Source organism: Anabrus simplex, chromosome 1, assembly GCF_040414725.1.
Source record: "Anabrus simplex isolate iqAnaSimp1 chromosome 1, ASM4041472v1, whole genome shotgun sequence".
Taxonomy (NCBI): Eukaryota; Metazoa; Arthropoda; class Insecta; order Orthoptera; family Tettigoniidae; genus Anabrus; species Anabrus simplex.
Window position 1 is genome coordinate 1,062,679,440 of NC_090265.1, and position 14,062 is coordinate 1,062,693,501.

At 42.9% G+C, this 14,062-nt stretch overlaps 1 protein-coding gene across 4 annotated transcripts in view; it reads left to right on the plus strand.

Moving 5' to 3' along the window:
• Positions 1-14,062, plus strand: part of LOC136857975 (solute carrier family 35 member F3) — a 406,908-nt gene that overhangs the window by 229,143 nt on the left and 163,703 nt on the right. For all 4 annotated transcript variants that reach the window (XM_067137123.2, XM_067137124.2, XM_067137121.2 and 1 more), the window contains exon 4: positions 2,788-2,928. In XM_067137123.2, the coding sequence (XP_066993224.1) occupies positions 2,788-2,928 (141 nt within the window). The remainder of the gene's footprint in view (positions 1-2,787; positions 2,929-14,062) is intronic.

Below are 14,062 nucleotides of genomic sequence, written 5' to 3' on the forward strand. Positions count from 1 at the left end.
GGTGGAAGAAATTACAAGGAAATAACTGAGCGTGGAAAACAAGCAAAACCGTTCCCGAAAAGTGTCATAAGCCTGATTTGGAGCAAAGATATCCATCAGAGAAGCAAAAGAGTGTTATACAGGACGTACTGTCTACCTATTCACACGTATGCAGCAGAAACTTTGGTATTGAGGCAGAGAACCGTGAGTAGGATACAGGCCGTGGAATGACATTTCTAAGAAGCAGGATAGGAATGACAAGAATGGATAAGATAAGTGAGAAGGTTAGGGATATGGTAAAAGAAGAGCCAATACAGAACGCAATGGCGTCATCTAGTCTTAGATGGTAGGGGCACATGAAGAGAATGACAGAGGATAGGATACCCAGAAGGATGAACGAAATGGAGATAACAGGAAAACGACCTAGAGGAAGACCAAGAGACAGGTGGACAAAACGAGTGGAAGAGTGTGTACAGAGAAGAGGAGAGGACTGGGCAAAAGTGAAGAGGGAGAAGTGGTGGGAAGACAAGAGGAGATGGAGAGGCTTATTTTACAAGGAGACCTGGACAACAGCTATAAGCACATTGTGATGAGTGACGATGATGATGATGATGATGATGATATGATGATGATTGGTCGACGTACGCTTCTAATTCCTGTCCAGGGTAACACGACTGGTCTGGTATACAGAGAGAATATCCTCCAACTTGCAGGTACAAGGCTTGTTATCCCTGTGAGCGAGGACGTTATTCGAAAGGACGATAATGCGCGTGTCTAGCAAGCCAGAGTGGACATCACAGCAAATGATGTGGCCGGCATATTCTGCGGACATTAACTATGTTGAACCTGCATGGCTAAACTAAGTGTGCTATTGCCCACCGTCCTAATCCTCCTGCTAACATTCAGCAAGCACCAAGCAAGTGTCCCCTCGACTTGGGTCACGTAGTTATCAGCTTACATTCGGGAGACAGTGGGCAGCCCTGAAGATGGTTTCCCTTGGCTTCTAATTTTCACACCAGGTTGTACCTTAATTAAGGCCATGGTCACTTCCATTTCACTCCTCGGTCTTTCCTATCCCACCGTCCACCATACGACCTATCTTTGTCGATACGACGTAAAGCAAAATACAAAAATCAACACCTGACTGAAGCTACTATCCAAGAGAAGAATAATCTGTTCCAAACCAAGTTGGATTCTTTGGTGATGAGTAGGTCTCATAGTGTTTAAGCATGACGGTACTGATATGCCACGCATAAATCGACCAAACGTGACCCCGCCCCAAAACATGGCGTAACCCCTCCATAGCACTCCAAGATGAAGGGATTGTTTCGTCTCTCACTGGATCGTCTCCTGACTATAATGCTCGTATTGTATGAGTGGGACCCTACGGTGAACTCATCAGAAAAGAGCTGTTCGTAATACCACAGACTATGAGTTGTTGCGCACCTCACACGAGCTGTCCTGCGGTGTAGTTTAAGAGGAGCTTTAGACACAAGCCTACTTCATACCCTCCAAAGATCCTGAGAGAACGATTTGGCACTAGTAGTGAGCCTGCGACGTCCAGAAAGCAAGAAATACCTATTCTACCTCGAGTTGTTTGCGTAGCCGTCCCGTCCATTGCCCATCACCAACAGTTTGTGTTTCCCTCAACTTCCTCCAAACTCTGGAGACTCACTCTGACACTTACGGTGACATCTACTTGTCGCCATCCTTTTCGCAGCAATGTGACAATTAGAATGAGGTCAGCACAGAAATGGGTTCTCTTGTCTTGTTTACCTCAGTGGTGGACGTGCTGTCTATGCAGCACCGACCTTACAAGTAATGATTTTAAACTGATCGGCACGACAAATGCGTCCTATCGGACAAATATCGGATCTAATCCGGGTTTAGCATTACTATTTGTCTCAGATATTGGCCCACACTACATGCAGTAGACATGTTTGAGGTACCGTGATATACACTGTGTGAAATCGTAATATACAAAACTGTTTCGAGCACCGTAAAAGCAAAGTCTGGCTTGGTAACGAAGGCAACAGGAAAATATCTCACTCCTCATTTTCCTAGTAATCCGTTTCAGCAACGCCTGGACTATAAGAGATGATGGTATAGATCTTGGGGTCTAACCAGCCTTTGAGCTGAGAACTCAATATTAATTTTTTTTATAATCTTCTTTACGTCACACCGACATAGATAGGTTTTATGGTGACGATGGGATAGAAAAGGGCTGGGAGTGAAAAGGAAGTGATGGTGATGATGATGCTTGTTGTTTAAAGGGGCCTAACATCGAGGTCATCGGCCCCTAGAAAAGGAAGTGACCGTGTCCTTATTAAGATACAACCCCAGCATTTGCCTGGTATTCAAACGGGGAAACTACGGAAAACCATCTTCTGGGCTGTCGACAGTAGGCTTCGAACCCACTATCTCCCGATTGCAAGCTGATAGCTACGTGACCCAAACCGCATAGCCACTTGCTTGGTATATTATATTATATTATATTAATAATTCAATGTTATTGACTTTACGTCCCACTATCGACTTTTTAAGGTTTTCGGAGATGCCGAGATGCTGGAATTTAGTCCCACAGGAGTTCTTTTATATGCCGGTAAATCTACCGACACGAGATTGACGTATTTGAACACCTTCAAATACCACCGGACTGAGCAAGAATCGAACCTGCCAAGTTGGGGTCAGAAGGCCAGCGCCCCAACCGTCTGAACCGCCTATTTAATAAATTGTATATAATATACTGTATTACATTAGTTCATATATTCGCTAACATGGATGTCAAGATTTGTGTTCTTGTTCCAGATCTACTGTGGCGTGTGTGTGACCATCTGTGTAACGGCGTCATGGGTGGGCGCCACCCACTGCATCAAGTACCTCTACTTGCGTCACCCACCGCCAGCATTCGGCTACGTCAGCCCCAACATCACCATGCATCAACATCACGTAAGTTCACTTCATTACTGTCCGACTCGTTTGCTGAATGGTCAGCGTACTGGCCTTCGGTTCAGAGGGTCCCGGATTAGATTCCCGGCCGGGTCGGGGATTTTAACCTTTATTGGTTAATTCCAATGGCTCGGGAGCTGGGTGTGTGTGTGGCGTATTCAAGATTAGATGTCATCCTAGGTAGGGTCCTCATCTTCACAGACATGCAGGTCGCCTAATAGGCCGTCTACTGGAAAAAGACCTGCACCAGGCCTCTCCGGAGGCTATACGCCATTATTATTATTATTATTATTATTATTATTATTATTATTATTATTATTATTATTATTATTATTATTATATTACTTCATTACTGTAGACCAATCTTACGACTTCGAGTATGATCATAAAGTCAAGTTAAATGTATAATTGTCATCTTATAAATAAAGTTGTAGGGGGTCCGCTGTCTGTAATTCCTTTTGTTTTGCCAAATTTTCAAATATTTATCCGTTTTAGGTCAACTCAAGACCGAATCGGTGGTTTTTACACTGACTGACAGAGCAAATGCAACACCAAGAAGGAGTGGTCAAAACTTTATGCCAATTGCAGGGTAGACTGACGTCACTGAGGTATGCTCATGATGTGAAATGCGCCGCTGTGCTGCGCACGTAGCGAACGATAAACGGGACACGGCGTTGGCGAATGGCCCACTTCGTACCGTGATTTCTCAGCCGACAGTCATTGTAGAACGTGTTGTCGTGTGCCACAGGACACGTGTATAGCTAAGAATGCCAGGCCGCCGTCAACGGAGGCATTTCCAGCAGACAGACGACTTTACGAGGGGTATGGTGATCGGGCTGAGAAGGGCAGGTTGGTCGCTTCGTCAAATCGCAGCCGATACCCATACGGATGTGTCCACGGTGCAGCGCCTGTGGCGAAGATGGTTGGCGCAGGGACATGTGGCACGTGCGAGGGGTCCAGGCGCAGCCCGAGTGACGTCAGCACGCGAGGATCGGCGCATCCGCCGCCGCCAAGCGGTGGCAGCCCCGCACGCCACGTCAACCGCCATTCTTCAGCATGTGCAAGACACCCTGGCTGTTCCAATATCGACCAGAACAATTTCCCGTCGATTGGTTGAAGGAGGCCTGCACTCCCGGCGTCCGCTCAGAAGACTACCATTGACTCCACAGCATAGACGTGCACGCCTGGCATGGTGCCGGGCTACAGCGACTTGGATGAGGGAATGGCGGAACGTCGTGTTCTCCGATGAGTCACGCTTCTGTTCTGTCAGTGATAGTCACCGCAGACGAGTGTGGCGTCGGCGTGGAGAAAGGTCAAATCCGGCAGTAACTGTGGAGCGCCCTACCGCTAGACAAAGCGGCATCATGGTTTGGGGCGCTATTGCGTATGATTCCACGTCACCTCTAGTGCGTATTCAAGGCACGTTAAATGCCCACCGCTACGTGCAGCATGTGCTGCGGACGGTGGCACTCCCGTACCTTCAGGGGCTGCCCAATGCTCTGTTTCAGCAGGATAATGCCCGCCCACACACTGCTCGCATCTCCCAACAGGCTCTACGAGGTGTACAGATGCTTCCGTGGCCAGCGTACTCTCCGGATCTCTCACCAATCGAACACGTGTGGGATCTCATTGGACGCCGTTTGCAAACTCTGCCCCAGCCTCGTACGGACGACCAACTGTGGCAAATGGTTAACAGAGAATGGAGAACTATCCCTCAGGACACCATCCGCACTCTTATTGACTCTGTACCTCGACGTGTTTCTGCGTGCATCGCCGCTCGCGGTGGTCCTACATCCTACTGAGTCGATGCCGTGCGCATTGTGTAACCTGCATATCGGTTTGAAATAAATATCAATTATTCGTCCGTGCCGTCTCTGTTTTTTCCCTTTCATCCCTTTCGAACCACTCCTTCTTGGTGTTGCATTTTCTCTGTCAGTCAGTGTACTTTTCGTGTCTGTTTGTCTGTTACACCATCACGTCGAAACGGCTGAATAGATCTCAACCAAACTTCATATTTAGAGTATACTCATCCCGGGGAAGGTTTCGATATGCATACCATTTTAAAATCTTTGAAAGGACGGGGGTTTCATAAGAAAACCACAACGGTTTTCCTCCATTTTCTCTTATACTGTTGATTTTCTGTAAACTCTGTGGACCGTATGTGAAAGGTCTCTTCATTATAAACAACTTTTGTTATGTTCATAATTTACCTTACTCTTCAAATGACGGAGAAATTTACTATTTTATGTCGATACCATGCTCTGCATTGAGTGACCGACAGACCGACAACGAATATATGGGTTACCATGGCAACGTCTCTGCTTGCCAGCAGGGAAGTAACGTATTGCCATTTTCCTCATCATTCCTTTAAATTCGTGGTTGTTATTTGGGTAGAAAGCAAGAGAGTCGTCAATCGGCCATTCTGCGGGATATTGGCGGAATATCATTGGAGGTTATAACCGTCCTCGAATAGCTTAAGTAATAACACAAATATTTATCTTCTTATCTGATTACCTAAGAATCCCTACGCCTAAATTTCTCTCCGATTACCGCTTTCTTATATCCATAACTCACACCGGCATAATTTATTGAGGAGCGTTTGATTTTCCAATACATTCACTTGGTATTTACATATTTGTCGTCATCCCAATGTCCTCAGTTATAATCCATTTTCTATTAATTTCAAATTACTAAACTGTATTATTTTCTTCCTTAATTACCACGTATGTATGCGAGTGCTAATCCCGAATGCTGGACACTCTTTTCTTTGAGGAAATATTCTAAGCTATGCAAATGTATAACTTTTGGCCCAGGAAAATTACGAAATATGGATGCAATTTTAACGACGGTGCAGACCTTCGTTTCGGGGGAATTGGTGGCTAATCAGTAAGTCGTATCACAAGTCAGAAGGCAAATGGCGTTTCATTTTGGAGAGATCTACAACTTTTGTCCTATGACTTTTCGTCGTATTTCTATCCCTAATACGTTACATACAGCTGTATTTCTCGATTTCAAGTTGATTTTTTACTTTTACACGTATATGTTATCATTTGGCACACTTATAGGAAAGGCAGAATCATGAAATTCGGCACGCACATTGGCATGACCACTGGCCATGTTATAGCCAAATTTTATGATTCTAGCTGTCACATGAGTATCAAAAATATAAAGTAGTATGTGAAAACTGTACAAAATTTCACCCCATTCAATGACTCTAACTCAATCTAACCCATAAATATAGAAGATACGAGAAGATGTCATAGGACCAACTATGTAGAGCACTGAAGGAGGCGTCTGATGGTGAAGTCCGTTTGTAGATACGTCGTACAGTTTCAAAGCAGTAACTATCGAAATAAAGGTCTGCACTTCCAGAGTGTGTCTGTACGTTGACAATTTTGGCGAAATTTTCGTACAGTTATCCGTTTCAGGTGTAATAATGACCATCTGCATATATTCAGTTTTGGTGTCTGTCTGTTTGTTTGTCTGTTTGTCTATAACTTGGAAACTACCGGATATATTTCCACCAAACTTGATATTTAGAATCCACCTGTCCTTTGGTAGGTTTTAGGGCAAATATTGTTTCTAAATCCCTGAATTGACTGGGGCATTATACGAAACCAAAACCGTGATTTTGCATTCCCACAAAATATACACAACCAAACTTAATGTAAATTTACCTGCCTTAATGGAAATTAATTTATAAGCCTTTTTCCTCATGTGCATCATTTCAATACGAGGATTAATAAGGGAGATATCATTAACGGACCGTTTTTGGGTACAAGTCCCACCGGACTTAACTCAAGAGCGGGTGCGTGTAAAGCGTGTTTTTTACAACTTGAAAACTACTGAAGATATTTGAGTCAAACTTTACATTAACATCCACCTGTCAAACGCTACGTGTTAATCGTCAATAACATTTCATGTTCCCGGAATGGACTGGCGGTTTATAGGAAACCGAAATGGTGATTTTACTCTTACACAATATATACAGTACAAGACCAACCTGACTGGAAATCGACCAAACGTGATGGAATTCCATCTCTAAAACTTTTTTCATGTGCATTTTTTCGACAGGAGGATTAATAAGAGAGATATCATAAACGGTCCGTTTTTCAGGTTAAGTCCAGCGGATATAGCCCAGAAGGTGTTGTACGTGGAGCAGGTTCCTTATCTATCTATGTAAATAAAATCGTAACGACTGTGTGCCTGTACATTGACTATTTTGGCGAAATTTTCGTACAGCTACACGTTGAAGAGGTAATAATGACCATCTGCATATTTTTTGGTTTAGTTTCTTGAAAGTCCTAATTTTTACACTCCTCACCGAAAACCCAGATTGCGGCATAATCTGTCAGTCGAAGAAGGATATTGAAATTTGGCAAAATTATACGTTTTAGCCTGTAACGGACGGAAAACTTCCAAGATCTTTAAATTTTCCCCTTTTTATCCCGAAGAATATCGAAATATGGAGGCAATTTTAATGATGGTGCAGACCTTCGGGAAGTATTATCACATAACGGATGGCACAATCCCCGTTCAATTTGGAATGATCTACAAACTTGGTCTTACGACTTTTTGTCGTATTTCTATCCCTTTTACGTTTGATTTTTCTCTATTTCTCTATGTTAAGTAAATTTGGACTTTTCACATACATAATTCATGCCTTCCATCACTTATAGGAAAGATAGAATCATCAAACTCTACACGAAAATTGGTCCACCCAGTAGCCATATGTGAGCCAAATTCTATGTACGTATGTAGCTGTCACTTAATTAGCCGAAAAGTAATGCAATGTGAGATAATCTTACAAAAATTTTACCCTATTCCACGTTTCTAACTCAATCTGACCCATGAATAGATGAGATATCATAAGACCAGCAATTTAGGCCGCTAAATCCGGCGTCTTATGGTACAATCCTTTCTCGATATGATGTAGCGTTTAGCAGCAGTTAATCTGTAAATGAAGGTCTGCAATATTGTAAACAAGCACATACTTTCATATGTCGAACTATATATATTCACTGATGTCGATTTTGTAGCGATCGAGAAAGGGTGTGTCTGCTATTATAATCAGTACTCCCCACACCGACTTTGACTGGCAGTAGGAATGGGGTCCTTCTCCAATTCCTGTGTAACTGGCATTAATAAGGCAGGCCTACCATTGTAATGAATAATTCACTTGTCGATTTGACTTGCAGAAGGCAAAGGAGCATGCAGTTTTGTTCAAAACTTCCCTTACCCGATTGTGTTTGGCTGTAGGCAAGCGTTCCCGCAGTTATAAACAGATGTACCCATCTAAAATGTGACTGGTATTAGGCATACTGGCCTGCTATTTTGATGGAAACTCACCAACTTGGTGTGACTGGCAGTAAGCTGGCTGGCAGTTGGAAAAGGGGCCTATCATTATAATGATAACTGCACAACTCAATTTTGACTGGTTGTAGGGAAGTTTCCTGCCATTATAACAAAAACTCCTCAATTTGTAATATGTCTGGAAGTAGGAAAGGGGGCTTCCATTGTAACGGAAACTCCCCAAATCGATTGTGACTGCGCAGTAGGCAATGGGGCCTGCAATTATAATGTAAACTTCCCAACTCGATTGTGAATGGCAGTAGGCAAGTGAGCCTGTCGTTATCATCACAAATCCGTAACAAGCACTTTACATTGGAAACAACGTATGGGGACCTCTCCATGCTGTTTCTCGGATAATGTTAAGAGACATGCTATTTTAAAACAATCTTATTTACTGCATGTACAGTATTTACTTCAATATTCGTATACAATGCAGAATACCGTAGCGAAGCACGGGTACATTTGCTAATAAGTTAATAATCTCTCGACTTGCTGTAGAATTTCATAATATACTAATTTTGGTCTGAAAACGGGCTACTTAACGTATCTGACAATTTACTGGCACGTGTATCTTGCATTTGAGCAGTCTTAAATAATATCAATCGGTTCCCTGGTGAGTGATCAACAACTCAAGAACATCAGCCGACATCATTGACGCAATCGGTCTTAGTAGGGATGAGATACTGACTATTTGGCTGTTTTATTCCTGTGTATGGAATCGTAGGCTTTTAAGATAAGTCTGTTTGAGGCACTTTTTAGCAAGGATGTGTTGATTTTATTGTGCCTATAAATACCTTCGGGGTATAATTGCCTATTTAAAGCCTCTTGACAGTCTTTTTAAAGAATCCTATTCTTTCCAATGCATATATTCTAGCTGGTGTTGTAGACAGAATGTTCTTGTTTCTCGACATCTGTTTACCCCACTAACAATGAGGAAAATTCTCGGAAGTCTCCAGAAATAGCGCTTGGGGAATTTACTTCAGGACAAGCAAGGAACAATTTGACCACGAAGCCTTCCACTCCTCCCACGTCAAACTATGTTGTACAGACCCATACACCCTACCTCCCGCTCGCTGCAAATTGCTGGGCGCTTTGTTTTGAGATCGTGTTGGGATCCACTTTGAAGATGTGATGATGGTTGTTGTTTAAAGGGATCTAACATATAGGTCATCGGCCCCTTTGAAGAAGGGTGTTTGGCAATGCCTAAAAAAATCTTCCAAGTCCTATTAGCTGAACCAGTGGATCACTGAAGATCCCAACTTCACTACCGATGTAAGAGTAGTGTTCTGCCAAGCTTGAAGTAATGAAATCCCTTTTATCTTTTTGTGATTGGGGACTATGATCACATTTCATTCTAGCATTTATAGATCTATTAATATATGTAATGTGGCAAGTTGTTTTGTTTGATCGCTATATAATATAGACCATGGACGATGAGGATTTTGTCCGTATAAGAGAAGCCAAGAAAGTCATGTCCTTCCCATTGGTTCGATCAGATTTGGCGTTCCTGAAGGAAACTTCAGCAAGCTGCCGGAAGCCATCACAGAGTTGGAGAGAAGTGGCATGCCCCTTTTGGAATCCATCAGGATTGCTAAGGAAAGTCCTGAGCAGACATCTGGGAAGTTAGCCACTATTAGGTAAAAGTTTGATAGGATCCTGCAACGAAATCCAGGGTGGAAAGAGATAGTAAAATTACCATTTCATATAATGTGATATTGACAGATCCTTCTCACAATACTGAAACAGTCTTCAACACAATAGAATATGATTGTTACCTGAAAATATTGAAAAAATTTAGGGATAAATATCCTTCCGTAGTAAAAAAAGGTGCAAGCAATTTTTTCATGCCTATTTGGTTGCCGGTTTTACACAATGGTGCCTATTTACGTGCCTGTTTCGGCTACTTTTAATGCCTATATGCCTGCCAATTCTAACTGTTTTTAGTGCCTATAAATCCCGACCCTAGACATCAGCTATTGTTATTCTCTTTTTTTCAAGACAGCGGGCTCGATCCTGACTGAGGATGATGACATTTGAATGTTTACAAGTGATAAATTTGTGTCCTGATTCCGGCACACTGAAAAACTCCAGCGAGAATAAAATCCTGACTCTTAGACGTATTTTAAAATGTATATCAGTTAAAGGGACTTAAAAAGAAATAACTAAATCTTTCAAGAATTTCCAGTAAAAAGGTATACATATAGCCATCATTGCTGAAACCAGGAATAAGTTACAAGGTTCTTGAAAAACCAGTGAGAAAGGTAGCAGCAGTAGCTTGTTTTTTCTATTGGCTTTCGTCACATCGACTCACGCAGGTCTTATGGCGACGATGGAGTAAGAAAGTGCTAGGACAGGGCAGAAAGCGACCGTGGACTTAATTAAGGTACAGGTGCAGCATTTATTTGCTGTGAAAATTTCAAACTACGGAAAACCCTATTCAGGGCTGCCAATAGTACGGTTCAAACCCGCTACCTCACGAAAGCAAAATAACAGCTCCGCGCAGCCAGCTCGCTTGGTGCAGCAACAGATTTTTGCATTCTTATATACTCTTAATAATTGCATCGTGGATGTATAATTAACGCTGGATCTTCGTGTGGATAGCTCAATATTATCTTAATACTACATATACGGCAGAATGTCGGAGAAACGACTAAAAGGACCGTAGAAAACTAAACCAGCAAAGATCACAGAATATAACATTATATAAAACTACTAGCAAACAGACCCGACATTGGCCAATGTAATTATCGATTCCAGTACTATTATTGTATGGATTCGCCAGCACTAAAATGGCAATGGTAGGAAAAATAAGATTCCGAAGGAAATCTGCACCGTCTCCAGTACAACGTCAGATATTTGAACCTGAAACCCAAGTGTGTGCGTGGACACCGAAAATTGGAGCGAAGCCACCTCAATATAACACAGGGATCCAATGAGGACAAACTCATTAAACCAATAAGAAACCACTTTAACAGAACACAGTACCCTAATGAGAAGCTGTGTAGACTCACAGAGAAAGCATGCCGTGAACGGAGGGTGACTGGCGAGCAGTCGAGTTCTGTCACTTTGCTGGCAAGTCTGAGGGAGAATGGCTTACAGAACTATCGTACTAAAATGTAGCAAGCTCCATGCCTCAAGAAAATCGTCTTAGGGCTTTAAAAATCGTTTCTGAGTCTTGCGGACCCAAAAGTTCTGCTCCTTGTACCGAAATTATTGAACTGACCTGCGTTTGGTAAACCTTGATAATTTGATCATCATGAGCGGACAGATAGACAAATATTTTGGTGTTCGTCCCAATCGCCGTAGAATGACTCAAAAAGAAAGCTTATTTTCTGCCAAAACAGCCAGCAAACCTATAGATAGACGGATGGATGGATGGATAGATAGATAGATTCTTTAATTTCATAATATAAGTTGCAGTGTTAGTCGGTCTGTGTGTGATAGTTAAAAATGAACCATGAAAGTTCGAAGTGAATACAAGAGGACGTATTGCGTTTTGTTGCCAAATATTGCTTAAATATGAACATCTAGACAGCTGTTTTGGTCACATAAGAGAATTGAAAATTTCATTGTAAATTATAGATCTTCAGGAGAAATGAACGTTGAGGGTCCTGCCAAGAAATGAAACAACAGAAATTTCGGCGAGAAGATGAGATTTTGTGAAAAGAAGAGAGCAAACATATTAGCTAAATAAGTTCAATCGTGCTCTACAGTTGGAGACAGAGTCATAATAATAATAATAATAATAATAATAATAATAATAATAATAATAATAATAATAATAATAATAATATGGTAACCTCCACGGTATTTGCTGTAGCTGTTAATTATGTTTAGTGTCTTTGATTACCGTACTCTACCGATATTACACTTTCACTTATTCCTTTTTCCCAAAAAGAAAATAAAGCTCGTGTCATATAGAGACTACTGGGTGATGTGGCCAGCGTGACGACCTCCTTAGCCATATTTCTCCGCTTTCTCTTATATCAAGTAGGTCCTTACTCGGTCTCACGGGGCTCATTGAGCATTCTTCCCCCCTCAGTCCATCCAGTATTAAAAACTTACGTTTGGCTGCTTTATGCGAGGGCTGAAACAAAATGCAGTTGCAATATGTGTAGCTGTACGAAATCACTTACCGGTACTGTAGAACCACCATATCCTTACAGGCCTTGAGTGTAATCCGCTGCAACTTGTAGCACCAACCGGGCGACTTGGGCGTGCAGCTTGAGCTTGCATCCGGGAGATAGTGGGTTCGAACCCCACTGTCGGCAACCCTGAAGATGATTTTCCGTGGTTTCCCATTTTATAATAATATATAATGTTATTTGCTTTACGTCCCACTAACTACTTTTACGGTCTTCGGAGACGCCAAGGTGCCGGAATTTAGTCCCGCAGGAGATCTTTTACGTGCCAGTAAATATGCCGACACGAGGCTGTCGTATTTGAGTGAGTACCTTCAAATACCACCGGACTGAGCCAGGATCGAACCTGCCAAGTTGGGGTTAGAAGGCCAGCGCCTTAACCGTCTGAGCCATTCAGCCCGGCAGGTTTCCCATTTTCAGACCAGGCAAATACTGGGGATGTACCTTAATTAAGGCCATGACCGCTTCCTTTCCACTCCACTCCTACGCCTTTCCTATCCCATTGTCGCCATAAGACCTATCTGTGACGGTGCGACGTAAAACAAATGTAAACAAAAAACTAAAAAACCTGTAGCACCTGTTACCAGATGTGTGGAAGGCGCAGGACGCCGGTAGCAGTGCAGCCTTTGTTTATGTCCTCGACAGAGCGCCCTACAGCTTGAAGTATGGTGTCTCGTGTACGGAAACACTTCCCTCTTAGTGGGTCTTTAATTTGCAGAACACCGGGCGAGTTGGCCGTGCGCGTAGAGGCGCGCGGCTGTGAGCTTGCATCCGGGAGATAGTAGGTTCGAATCCCACTATCGGCAGCCCTGAAGATGGTTTTCCGTGGTTTCCCATTTTCACACCAGGGAAATGCTGGGGCTGTACCTTAATTAAGGCCACGGCCGCTTCCTTCCAACTCCTAGGCCTTTCCTATCCCATCGCCGCCATAAGACCTACCTGTGTCGGTGCGACGTAAAGCCCATAGCAAAAAAAAAAAAAAAATGCAGAACAGACTTAAGTCACAGGGACTCATTTACAGAGAATACGGTGGAAGCGCCAGGACCTCCCTCCTCCATCGTGCCAACAGTTCCCTCACAGAAGTAGCTCTTTGATAGCGCGCATTATCATTAAGGACAATGGGGGACTGGGTTTGGAAATTGGGCCTTTTCCTGAGTAGTCCAGGTCGAAGATAGAACATCGTCGATTCCCGGCCGGGCCGGGGATTTTACCTGCGTGTGGGCCGAGGATTTTAAATGCGTTAATTCCTATTGCTCGGGAACTGGGTGTTTGTGTTTGTCTTAATACATTTATCTTCATCCACATACGGCCACATCACACTATCAACCATACAGAAGCACGCGATAGTGCACACAGGAACGAATTTAGAGAAACCAAACCGCCATAAAACGGAGCCAAATCCATATCAAGTGCCGAACCCAATAATTTGGGCAAAAGGTCAAGCAGAAGTATAAGAAGAAGATCACGGTGTTGTATGTTTCTCCTTGGAATGCTGTTCTATGTGAACATTATTTTCATACCTTTCTCACATACAGCAATCCCCGACTATGTCCTGTAAGCCAAGATAGGAAGTGTTTTGTTGTTGGACTATTGCGTGCTGTTTATCGCGATCTATGGCTATTTTTTTACTCACGCGTAGT